This window comes from Lissotriton helveticus, chromosome 5_1 (genome assembly GCF_964261635.1).
Source record: "Lissotriton helveticus chromosome 5_1, aLisHel1.1, whole genome shotgun sequence".
Lineage (NCBI taxonomy): Eukaryota > Metazoa > Chordata > Amphibia > Caudata > Salamandridae > Lissotriton > Lissotriton helveticus.
The window spans coordinates 54,233,118-54,246,900 of record NC_136065.1 but is presented as its reverse complement, the minus strand read 5'-3'; the positions used below and the strand labels follow the sequence as shown (position 1 = coordinate 54,246,900).

General features: G+C 41.8%; 1 protein-coding gene across 1 annotated transcript in view; it reads left to right on the top strand.

The window, feature by feature from the left end:
- The window catches only part of LOC144752945 (pregnancy-specific glycoprotein 22-like), a 230,167-nt gene that overhangs the window by 142,794 nt on the left and 73,590 nt on the right, over positions 1 to 13,783 (top strand). The window contains exons 4-5 of the mRNA XM_078640756.1: positions 2,113 to 2,499; positions 6,548 to 6,934. Of these exons, the coding sequence (XP_078496882.1) occupies positions 2,113 to 2,499; positions 6,548 to 6,934 (774 nt within the window). The remainder of the gene's footprint in view (positions 1 to 2,112; positions 2,500 to 6,547; positions 6,935 to 13,783) is intronic.

The window sequence follows — 13,783 nt, the reverse complement described above, 5'->3', positions numbered from 1 at the left end:
CGACACATCTCTTCCTTTGCTCCATGTATCATCCTCGGCTTCAACGCACCCAAGGTAGTTTGGAGCAAGTCTGTGTTACTCTTGTATCCAGCCCGCGCTCTATCGCAGTCATACTGAACGTTTGGATTTGCCCCAGTCAAGCGTGACCAGATAGCCCCGGTTGGTGCCATTTGCTTCTAAGCTCTACAGAATTGTTTATTCTTTTAACATTGAACATTGAACATTGAACAAGTAACATTCCAAACATGACTTGTGATAGTTGCATGTTTAGCATTCTGGTCTTGTTTTACTCAGTTAAATATTGGCTATGTTCCTAAACTGGTGTGGAGTCCTTTTTGTGGTGTTTTCACGGTTTAACTGTGTATGTGTGTGTTCAAATACATTACACATTGCCTCTTTACTTTAACCTGACTGGTCTGCGGCGAGTTACCAGAGGGTAGCACAGGTAAACGTTTAGCGTGTACGTCACTAACCCTGACTAGGATTATGGTTCCTGCTTGGACAGCATGCATGCCTCTGCCAACTAGAAAACCAATTTCTAATAGAGGCCATCAACTTTATGTCTCGCCACTCACAACCCTGAGTTCGGAACAGTTTGAGTGTAGGAATTGACTGACCCCATATCCCCCTCATTCACACCCCAACGGGGTAATAGAGATTTTATACTTGGCCATGTGAGAACTTCCTGGGACATGGTAATGCAAAGCATTGAGATGGTCAAAGGAACCTATTACCCATAATGCCTGAATATACCCCTTGTATCATAGGAGAGGCAGACATATGTCACACATGCAGTTCCCTGTAAAACAAACTATATTATCACTCTCAGGTTCAGCCACAATTCAGACCGGGAAGATGTGTTTGGTAATACATTTGTGGCCTTTGAAGATTGCAGATACAGAAATGTCTAAACTAGGAACCTGACCACAGCACTGAAAAGGACTTCATGAAACAATGGGGGTTCTTCGTAGACTACTTTGGGAAAGACTTTAAGGACTATCAGTGTCCTAGAAGACTGCGTGTGCCGTGTATGTTGTATGACACCAACCTAGACCATTACTATCACACTCCGCTCACCTTAACCGAGTCATGCAAGAACTGAATTTACACAATAGCGAAGGTGCCCAGAATGCACTAACTGGAATAGATACCTAACAGGACAATTACCTCAAGGAAAAAGTGGACAAATGGAGGTTGTGGCAGGCAGGGGTTGGGTAGGGCACCTTGGGGTTTTAGTTGTAATTCTCCAGAGCCACTCAAGCACCTTGGGACAGTCTTAGGGTGAGGAATCTGCAAATAGATGGGCATATTATCAAGGGGGATTATCTCTGCTTTTTTGGCTTTAAAAGCCAAGAAAGCGGAGATTTTATCTCCCTATTACCTAGCTGTCGCTAACACCAGTTAGCGACAGCTAGTAGGAGATAGCGACCATCTTGTGCCCCACTTTGCATGTCAGTGATATTTATCACTAATGACATGCAAAGTGGGCGTGCCAAGATGTTAGTGACTGGAAACAGTCGCTAACATCGCTATCTCCTATTACCAACTTATGGAGATATTCGTGCTAAGCGCGAATATCTCCAAAAGCTAACACCTGCCCTGAGCAGTTCTTAGCCATGTTATCCAATGGGAGGTGGATAACATGGCTAAGAGCATTAGCTCGGTAATGCATGAATATCGCGGACTTTTCAGAGATATTCATGCATTGCGGCCGAATTTTATCGCATTTGCGATAAACCTTGGTAATACCAAGGTTTATTTCCGATAAAAATCGCCGCAGCTCAGCAGTAAATTTTTGGCTCTAACCAAGCAATAGCGATAATTATCGCTATTGCTTGGTAATATACCCCAGAGTATCCACCAGAAAGAGTGATACTGAAGGTAGGTAACGTGTTTGTCTGGCACCTTCAGTCACTGCAGACCTGTGGTCTCCAGCCAATGGAATAACTTTGTTCTGCAGAGTACTGCGTTATTCTGAAAGATTGCAGTGTACATGCGTTGTGTTTAACATTGATCTCTTTTGCATTCTGCTGTTGTATACAATGATCTCAACTCATATTTATCAAGTATTCAACCACCAACATTGCACCCTCTCTCATATCTTATCTGCAGGTGCCTCCTCTAACCTCTCCATCATCGTCCACCAGAACCCAGTGTTTGCCACAGTCAACCAGTCTGTCCTTCTGCCTGTCTCGTACCGCTTCAGTCAGCCGCAGGAACGGGTTGAAATCAGATGGTCGGTGTTGAGGAACAATCGCCATATTGTGACAACCAGGAATAGCAAGTGCTCCTGGGAGGCAGAGGCCAGAGAACCTGTGTGTGGTGGCGAGGTGGAATACAAGGCCCCTGAATACAGCCATCGGGTGGTGCTCTTTGGTAACGCCTCCTTGCTAATCCAAGATGTAGGGCTGGAAGATGCCGGGAGTTATGTGGTATCAATACAGGGCTCAGATGTGTTGGGCACGAAGGTGATCAATGTCTCAGTGACACAAGGCACAGGTAGGATGACAAGAATTCATTCAAATATTCTTTGCTGCTCTGCGTATCTCACGCTTTCTACTAAATGTAGTTGATTTTTGTTGGAAACTGTTCCTCTCTGAAGGGTCACCCCAAACATTTTGCCTTCCTCCTCCTATTTTTCGGATTTCTTTTTGTTCCCCTTAGGACTTGGCCCTTTACCACTGTTGAGTAGTGCTAAAGTGCATGTGATTTATGCTTCTCCCCTAAACATGATGCATTGGTGTACATCCAATTGATATATTTAGTTTACTTGTAAGTCACTTGTAAAGTGGCATACCATATACCCAGAGCCTGGTACCTAAATGCTACTAGTTTACCCGCAGCACTGATTTTGCCACCCACACAAGAAGCCTTTCACATCTGTCTCAGGCCTGCTATTGCAAGGCCTGTGTGTGCAGTTTGCTGCCACCTCAACTTGGCATTTAAAACCACTTGACAAACCTTAAACTCCAATTTAATTACAAATAAGCCACTCCTACGGTAGCCGCTGGATAGCCTTAAGGGCAGGGTGCTCTTTAAGTTTCACATTTCCTAGCACTGACGCACATCCAAATTAGTTTTTGACTACTGTGTGTCCCACTACACTCAAAGGCTAGAATTGGGAATTCCTTAATCCATATTTAATCTGTAATTCCTGATTAGAAGGGAATAGCTGCATCATGCTTCATATCTTTGAAATGGTAATGATAAATCCTCTTTACTGGTAAAGTTGGATTTATTTAACATTACTATTTGAGAAATTCCACTTTTAGAAAGTAGGTAGTTTTCATGGTATTACTGCTCTGTGTGCCTTGTAGCCTGTTTCCAGCACACATTTGGGGCGGGTGACAGTTACACTTTGTGCATTCCCACCACACAGCCACAAACACAGGAAGGGTGGGTGTGACAGAGAACTCATCTGCATTCTGATAGCATTTCCAGGGCAGGAAGAGAGACGGCGGAGCTGACACATCTGAATAGGCAGTATCCTGTTTCCCACACATTGGCCTGATTATCTCCTACTGACAGTCCGGATCTAGGGCTGGGAAGATAGGGGGAGCTGTGCACTTCAAAGACCTGCTTTGAAGTCACTCCCACTTCAAAGGCACAACTGGGTACAAGCAATGGGTCTCTGACCCTACCAAGACAGTACAAAACTGGACCTGTGAAAAACTCTACCAGAAGTATAGACTGCAATACTACAGGGAATGCCATTCTGCTTGCCTGCGGCTCTAGAAGAACTGCTTCTGTGCTTTGCTTTGCTGCCCTGCTGCCTACTTATCTCTGCCCTGCTGAGGACAAGGACTGGACCCATTTCACTTGAGTTGAACCCAGAGTGAGTCCAAGGGCTTGCTGGATTGCACCCTGTTCTGAAGTCTCAGGGCCATAAAAGACTTTCTTCAGCCCTGCAGGAGCACCTGGACTCTGCCATCTGTGAGCCATGCCCTGCCAAGTGGTGTCAATCATTCCTGGGCCCTTGAAAGGCGACTTCTAATGTACAGAATCATCAAAATTGACACAGTAACCACTTTGTGCCGATCAGAACTGATGCATTGCCTTTTGACGCCGGCGCGAGAGCTGATCAAGGACACCACTTTGACAGACTGTGGGGCTCGGCAATGACAGACAGTGCTGCTTGATGCCGATGCATCACCTTCATTGTAAAAGGGTTAATCGATTGAGCCTTTGTGGCCTTCAGGCTTCAAAGTCGATGCTTCCTCCATCCAAGGTACTTTTTTCAGTGCCACCTGAGTGAGCGAGAACCTTCCTTTTTATTACACATAGGTCACACCTAGAATAGGCCCTGGACAGCCCACGAGCATGGGGCAGTTTACTTAATAGGTAGGACATGCACTTTTAAGTTGTACAGGTCCTGGTAATGAAGCACTTTAAAATTTGCGTTTCGGTACCCCATGGCCTATCTCTCCTATCGTATACCATTGGAGCTACCTTGTTACTTTTTTATAAGTGTAGCTTCCAATTTAGAAAAGATAGGAAAAAGAAATTTGGTGTCTCGGGGCGTGTTGGCTTGCCTCCTATTTCTGAAGTCTCAGGGATATCAAAGACTTCCTCTGCAACTTCCAGCCAGCGACTGTCTGATCTGAGTATTGCTCTTCCAAGTGGTGCCAATCTAGTCCAGGGCCCTTGGAAGTGAGTATCTGTGTTGCAATTGAATAAATCAATGCATCGATGACGTTACGCTGATTCTAGTGGCACATTCTCCTCCGACACTGACGCATCACCGCTGCTACTTGAGTCCGGACATCGCTTCACAGACTGCGAGACGCAACGCTCCCAAACTGTGACGTATCTCCTACTTTGACGATGTAGCGCAGTCGCATTGCCTCATGCTCCACGCATCTTCTATAGCCCAGTGGTTCGATTATGATGCATCGCCTCAATGGCCAAACTTCTTGATCTTTGACGCATCCTTGACTCTGCGTATCTCAAAACTGGCACATCGGCTAGATCTCCACGATCGACAGCGACACATCTCTTCCTTTGCTTCATGCATCATCCTCGGCGTCTACACACCCAAGGTACTTTGGAGCAGGTCTGTGTGACTCTTGTATCCAGCCCACGCTCTATCGCAGTCATACTGAACTTTTGGATTTGCCCCAGTCAAGCGTGACCAGATAGCCCCGGTTGGTGCCATTTGCTTCTAAGCTCTACAGAATTGTTTATTCTTTTAAAATTCAAAACATGACTTGTGATTGTTGTATGTTTATCATTCTGGTCTTGTTTTACTCAGTTAAATATTGTCTTTGTTCCTAAACTGGTGTGGAGTCCTTTTTGTGGTGTTTTCACTGTGTAACTGTGTGTGTGTGTAGAAATACTTTACACATTGCCTCTTTACTTTAACCTGACTGCTCTGTGGCGAGTTACCAGAGGGTAGCACAGGTAAGCGTTTAGCGTGTAAGTCACTAACCCTGACTAGGATTATGGTTCCTGCTTGGAATAATGCATGCCTCTGCCAACTAGAAAACCAATTTCTAAGAGGCCATCAACTTTATGTCTCGCCACTCACAACCCTGAGAGTTCTGAACAGTTTGAGTGTACGAATGGACTGACCTCATATCCCCCTCCTTCACACCCCAACGGGGTAATAGAGATTTTATATTTGGTCATGGGAAAACTTCCTGGGACATGGTAATGCAAAGCATTGAGATGGTCAAAGGATCCTATTACCCAGAATGCCTGAATGTCATTATCCTAGGTAGCCCATCAGAGGGAATATACCCCTTGTATCATAGGAGAGGCAGACTTATGTCACACATGCAGTTCTCTGTAAAACGAACTATATTTTCACTCTGGATTTCAGCCACAATTAAGACCAGGAAGATGTGTTTGGTAATACATTGGTGGCCTTTGCATATTGCAGATACAGAAAATGTCTAACCTAGGAACCAGCCCACAGCACTGAAAAGGACATCCTGAAACAATGGGGGTTCTTCGTAGACTACCTTGGGAAAGACTTTAAGGACTATCAGCGTCCTAGAAGACTGCGTGGGTCGTGTATGTCGTATGATACCAACCTAGACCATTACTATCACACTCCGCTCACCTTAACCGAGTCATGCAAGAACTGAATTTGCACAATAGCGAAGGTGCCCAGATGGCACTAACTGGAATAGATGCCTAACAGGACAATTACCTCAAGGAAAAAGTGGACAAATGGAGGTTGTGGCGGGCAGGGGTGGGGTAGGGCACGTTGGGGTTATTAGTTGTAATTCTCCAGAGCCAGTCAAGCAGCTTGGGACAGTCTTAAGGTGAGGAATCTGCAATTAGAGTATCCACCAGAAAGAGTGATACTGAAGGTAGGTAACGTGTTTGTCTGGCACCTTCAGTCACAGCAGACCGGTGGTCTCCATCCAATGGAATAACTTTGTTCTGCAGAGTACTGCGTTATTCTGAATGATTTCAGTGAACATGCTTTGTGGTTAACATCGATCTCTTCTGCATTCTGTTGTTGTATATAGAGATATCAACTCATATTTATCAAGAATCCAACATCAACATTGCACCCTCTCTCATATCTTATGTGCAGGTGTCTCCTCTAACCTCTCCATCATCGTCCACCAGAACCTAGTATTTGCCACAGTCAACCAGTCTGTCCTTCTGCCTGTCTCGTACCACTTCAGTCAGCCGCAGGAACGGGTTGAAATCAGATGGTCGGTGTTGAGGAACAATCGCCATATTGTGACAACCAGGAATAGCAAGTGTTCCTGGGAGGGAGAGGCCAGAGAACCTGTGTGTGGTGGCCAGGTGGAAAGCGAGGAGCCTGAATACAGCCATCGGGTGGTGCTCTTTGGTAACGCCTCCCTGCTGATCCAAGAAGTAGGGCTGGAAGATGCCGGGAGTTATGTGGTATCAATACAGTCCTCATATGTGTTGGACACGAAGGTGATCAACGTCTCAGTGACACAAGGTACAGGTAGGATGACAAGAATTCATTCAAATATTCTCTGCTGCTCTGTGCATCTCACTCTTTCTACTAAAATGTAGTTGCTTCTTGATAGAAACTGATCCTCTCTGAAGAATCACCCTAAAAATGTTGCCTTCTTCCTCCTATTTTGCTGACCTTTTTTGTTGCCAATTGGACTTGGGGCACTTTACAACTGCTGACCAGTACTAAGTGCATGTGTTTCTCCCTAAAACATGGTAACATTGACGAATACCGAATCAACATATTTAATATACTTGTAAGTCTCTTGTAAAGTGGTATACCATGTCCCCAAGGGCCTGTAACCTAAATGTTACAAGTGGGTCTGCAGCACTGGTAATACCACCCACACAAGTAGCCATTCAAACCTGTCTCAGGCCTGCAACTGCAAGACCTGTGTGTGCAGTTTACTGACGCTTCAACTTGACATTTAAAACCACTTGCCAAGCATTAAACTCCCATTTTCTTACATATAAGCCACCCCAAACGTAGGCCCTAGTTAGTCCTAAGGGTAGTGTACTTTGTAAGTAAAAGGCAGGACATGCACTTCTAAGTTTCACATGTCCTGGTAGGGACAAACACCCAAATTCATTTTTCACTACTGTGAGACCTACTCCTCTCATAGGATAGCATTGGGAATTCCTTAATACCCATTTAACGTGTAATTCCTGGTTAGAAAGGAGTAACTGACTCATGTTTCATATATTTGTAATGGTAATGATAAATCCTCTTTATTGGTAACGTTGGATTTAACATTACTATCTTAGAGATGCCACTATTAGAAAGTGGACATGGCTCTGCTCTTACTGCTCGGTGTACCTTGCAGCCTTTCTCCAATACATGTCTTGGGAGGGTGACAGCTACACTTTGGGCATTCCCTCCTGGCAGGCACAAACAGAGGAAGGATGGGTTTGACAGATGACTTATTTGCACTTATTGTATATCATTCTGATACCTGTTCCTGGACAGGAAGAGAGGAGAAGAGCTGACACTTACATCTGAATAGGAAATGTCATGTTTGCCACACAAGGGGCTGATTATCCCCTGGCTCCAGAGCTGGGAAGAAAGGGGGACCAGTGCTCTTCAACGGCCTGCTTTGAAGCCACCCTCACTTCAAGGGCACAACTGGGTATAAGTACTGGGCCGGCCTCTGACCCAACCAAAAAGTACACTACTGTACTTGTGAAGAACTAGGCCAGTAGTAAAGACTGTTGTGCTACAAGTATTGCCATTCTACTTGACTGCTGCTCTGGAAAAACTGCTTTTCTCCTTTGCTGTGCTGCCCTGCTGCCTGCTGATGTCTACCCTGCTAAGGAGAAGGGCTAGTCCCATGTTACTGGAAACTAAAGTGATTCCAAGGGCTTGCTTGGGAAAGAGGTGTGGGGCAGCGGCCAGGGCGCCTGACTCCGGACCACTGGAGCTCACGGTTCAATTCCTGGCAGCAAGTCAAGTCAAGTCAAGTCAAGTCAAAAATATTTTATTTGCTTTGGTACTCAACTGAGGACCACAAATTTAAAAACAGTTTACAAAAATAAGCATACACATCAATACAGTATTAAAAAAGATTTTAAAAATTTGTAGAAATTATAACAAACCCATTCGTCTGTCGGTTGTTTACATAATAATACTAGGCTGTTTACTGTAGTAATATTGCATTTCTGGTATATCGGCTCAAGATATCTTATCCGCGCTTGAACTACACTTGCATGAGGGCAAACAAATAAAATATGCACAATGTCTTGATCACCACCTAGACAGAGTTTACAAATAGGGGAGTCTCCTGGTGACCATTTAAATGTAAAGTCGGAAACAGGTAGGATACCTAAGCGCAACATAGTTATAGACCTTCTTGCTCCGTGTGTAAGGCAAAGCCCCAGATATGGCCGTAATTGCTTATATTCCAGTGACTCTATGAAAATTTTATATGTAGATAACTTACTACAATGCATAAAATCGAGATCGTAACTTAATCTTGGAGTAAAGCATTTCAAAAAAAGTTTTAACTGGGATTTTGTCCAGGATAACAGAATATCTTTAGTAAGGTTCGCTATTTTAAATGCTTCAGACATATTCTTGGAAAAGTTAAGTTGTCGAGAATCTGTTTTAAATATCTCAGACTTTAACAAGAATCTCAATGTTCCTTCCTTTGCATGCAAGATGTTGTAGGCCCATCGGATGACATTTGCCACGGCTGTGGCATACGAGCTTGTTAATGCAAATTCCAGTCTGAGGGCCTGTACAGATGTTGATGTAGAAACCTTTAGTATTCTTTTCAAGATCTTTCCTTCGGTTATATCCATGAAAGACCATTGTTTTGTTGGTAGGTGTTCAGTTGCATAAGACAGAACCGAGGGTATTTTTACTTTGTACACTTTAAGCAATGAGGAGAAATGCCTATTCCCTGTGGCAGTATACAATCTAGAGAGTGCCCCGGCATGGAGCTCAGATTTTTTCTTTAGATTGTTTATTTGTTTAGCATTTTGTAAATTCTTTGTAAAAATCCTCCCAAGGTAAGTATATTCGTCTACTTCCTCTACTTTTATCCCATTAAGGTTCCAGCAATATTTAGCACTTTTTTTCCGGCCAGAGAACGCTACCACTTTTGTTTTCGTTAAGTTAGGAATTAAAAAATGATCCTTCGAATAAACGTTTAAGGAATCCAATAAATTTTGGAGGCCAAAAGGTGTGAGGTCTAACATAACTATGTCATCTGCATATAACAACGCATGTATGCTCTGAGAAGCAACCTTTGGGGGCAGGCTAGTGCATTGTTGCAGGTGAGATGGTAAATCGCTCAGGTATAGTGAAAATAAAATCGGTGCAAGAAGGCATCCTTGCTTGAGACCATTCAAAGTATTAATTGGTTTCGTCAGACCTTTTTCACTTCCCATTTGTACCTGGGACCAGGTGTTCGTATGTAACTTGATTATGAGTTGCAATAAGTTTTCAGAGATCCCCAGTTTTCTCAATTTTTTCCATAAGGTTGGCCTATCAACGCGATCAAACGCGGTGGAATAGTCTATAAATGCAGCATACACTGGTTGTGATTTCCGCCCAATGTATTTGTCAAGAATAGTCTGAAGAATTGAGATGTTATCTGTTACTGAGTGATTGGGACGAAAACCGGCTTGATACATCGGTATTATTCCCTGCGAGAAGCACCAGTCTTTTAATCTATCCAGTACCTCCGCAGCGAAGATTTTGCCTGTAGCGTCCATTAGTGCAATTTGGCGGTAATTACTAGCAACGTTTTGATTCCCTTTTTTGTGTATGGGGATTATAGTACTTCCCTGCCATGATTTTGGTATTCTCCTGGTACAAAAAATAAAATTAAACAGTGATGTTAACATCTGACTCCATTCCTTAGGATTTGACTGCAGAACTTTGATCGGTATCAGATCAGGGCCTGACGCAGATGTATTTCTGGCTTTTCTAATGTGTGTTTCAATAGAGAATGCTGTACTTTTTTCCATTGATGTAAGTTTATTTTCCAAGAGGGTTTCAACAGCATTACTATCGACTTCAGTTGAGTTTGCTTTGTAAAGGTCAGTCAGATAGACTTCCCATTCCTGGGGTGGTACTGGTATGGCATATAATTTCTTTTTAGTCCCAGTTATTTTGGCTATCAAAGACAATATTTTTTTTGGTTATATTGTTTTGCTGCCTCGTGAATGTCCACCCAATTTTTGTCCTGTAGCCTTCTTTTTTTACTATTCTTATCTCTTCTGTGTTGGTTTTTTAATTTATTTATTTCTTGCTGTATTGCAGGTGAATAATTAAAAAATTGCCCTCGTATAAGTTTGTTCAGTTTCCTCCTGTTTTCATTTTCATTGGAGGTTTTGTAGGTTTTATTTTTACGTGGTTTTTCCCTGTTAAGCAGAGTTCTTTTAAGATTTGTCATGATACATTCGAAATTTATAATTTGGTCTTCCGAATGTGTTTTAGTTAAAATATTATTTTGTAGAATCTTTACATTTATATACTCTAGGGTCCCAGAATTCCAAAAGATTCGCCTCTGCTTATTATTAATTTCAATATTCCCATTTAGGTGCATAGTTGGATTCAGCGGGGAAGATTTTAGCGACCATCCAGTGTTTAGACATAGAAGCGCATGGTCGCTGTCTTCTGTAAAATTAACTTTCAAGTGATGAAATGTGTCCGCTATATCTATGCTGCATATTAAATAATCGATGATTGAAAGGGATCCATTTCCACGCCTTGTATAAGATGCCGGTCTATCACCCTCTACGTAACCATTCAAAATTGACCCATTTATGCTTGGGAGTGACGCTAATAACATTTTCCCTCTTTTGTCGGAGACTTTTCCTTTAGGAAATATCGGAGTAGGTAAATCTATTGTTTCGTCTTCATATGTTTTTGCCCATTTGCCAATTTCAGCATTAGAAATTTTCCCATTCACATCACCCACGATCAAAAACGGAGTGTTTGCTCGCTCTTCAATTATCTTAGACATTGAATCAATAGTTTCTGCAAAAATGGCATCCTGAGTGGTGCCTGGAGGAATATACATGTTAAAAAACAGAAGGGCCTTTTTTTGGTCAGAAGCATTTGTTTTTAGTATAACCTTGATGCACTGAAAATTGTCAGATTTAGAGTTGATTATTTCTTGAGACCATTGATGTTCCTCGCTTAAGAGAATAGCCAGACCACCCTTAGCATGACCTCTGCTTGTTGCTATAGCCGGGATATCATAAACATAGTAACCCTTCTGTTTGAATTGTTTTATAGCCCATGTTTCCTGCATGGCAAGGATATCAGGGTTATTTTTTAGTGCTATGTTCAATTTATTGGTGGTTTTTCCGGCTAGGTTCCACGAGGTAATCTTTAAACTGCTGTTAAACAGTGCAATGCGATCGATGTACTTGTTTGTTGCTGTTTAAGGCCTCGGATACCCAAGCCCAAGATTCTGTTGTTTTTCTGACCTCTTTTTCTTCATGAAATTGGCTCCATACATTCCTTTGACCGTTGTTTACCTGAATTTTCAAAATATCCTTCCTAGAGCTGATTTGCTCCAAATCAGCATGATCAGAGATGGTTGTATACCAGTTATTTGTTGAGGTATTCATGACAATATTTTGGGGGCCAATCGATTTAGTTGTATAATTCTTTGAAGGAAATATTTCTATGACATCATAGCCATATTTATGTAATATTTCTTTTTCCCTTACGATGATCCCAGGAACAACAGATGACCAAAAGGCTACTTTCGCAATTTTTCGATTTTCTTTTATAGGGAATGTTACTAAATCTATTTCTTTACTAGTGATGGATTGTAGCATATAGATTTGCTGCAGCAAGTTGATTATCCTTCCTCGATTTAATGGTAGATCATCAGTTGGGAAAAGTTCTTCAAACTGTAGATGATTGGTCATAGATTGGTCACCACCAAGGGATAGCATCTTATCAGTCCCACTTTCTTTATTTGTTTGTTCAGCGCTACTTTTTGTTCTGGAAGGTATGTATTCAGGAGCTTTGTGATTCAGTTGTTTTATGGGTAGTTTGTTTTTTATTTCATTTAGTTCCGCTACCGAAGATTGTTTGGTTGCTACTTTGTCAAAATGACCTTCCTCATTATTGTGGTCAATGGTTGCATTTTTGAATCTGATCTTTCTCGATTTCTTTTTATTAATTCTTCTTAGTGGTTTCCTATTTTTGATTTTTCCTTTTGATCCTTTGTTGCATTTCATTTGGGAGGACTTTTCTTCTCCAGCTTCGTCTAATACAGGAACGAGAGTAGTTTTTTCATCTCCTTCATCAGTGTCTTTTATCATATTGGTATTCTTTACCGCTGAAACGATCGGATACTCTTTAATTGTCGATGAAGGCTCCTCTCTAAATAATTTCTTTAAGGAATATATTCGGACCTCCTTGGTGTTCTTCTTGGTTTTAGTGTTAAATTGATGTACTGGTTCCTGGTCAGATGTTTGAGTACTATTGTCACATTTATTTTGAGAATCAGGAGTGGAAATTTTAGTTGAAAGAGAGGATTTAAGGACCTCCTTTCTTTCCTCCTGAGTCTGTGTGCTATTTGTTAATTCCATATGTTCTTTTTTCCTCTTTTCTTCTACCAAAAATTTCAGAATGCCAATTTGAACATCCAAAGTTTGATCCGAATTTTCTAAAATGTTACCTAAAAAAGAGAGGGCAGATTCAAGTATTACCTGTAAAGTATATAGAGCCTTTGAGATGGGTGTCACCGTATTAGTAGAATTCATATTATTTGGAAGAAATGTATCCAGTGATGTATCCAGATCAATTTTAAAATCAAAGTGTTGTTCTTGAGATTCAGTTTGTAAATTATCTGGATTTGGTAGTATCTCAGAAATATTTTCCATCGGCTTTATACCGTTTGGACAGAAATCCTCGATGTCTGAGAGGTGATTTATTTGTTTTGTTGGTGTGATAGTGTTTAGTTTTGAAGAATCGAGAATAGATGTTTGAGACTCCTGTCTGGAGCGTAAAATCTGAGGTTTAGAATGAGAACCTAGATCACTTGCAGTTGAGATAGTCTGTGCATCCAAAGAAGACAAGTCAAAAGCCTCTTTAGATGGAGTTTTTTCCGATGTTACAGGCAATTCTCGAGCAGATGAACAAGATAGATTTTTAGGAGATAGAGCTAAGAAATAATTGCTGATAGCAGGGGTTCCAGTCAACTGACCTTGTTTTACTGCTTTTACGGAACATTTTCTTACAGCTTCTTCAGTACCCATTCTCTTCATAAAAATGGTACGAGATCTTAGTTTTTTATATGCCATAAAAAATTATCTCAGTCAGATGAAAAAGAATTTTGTTAATAGTTACCGTTATGCAGTTAGATGA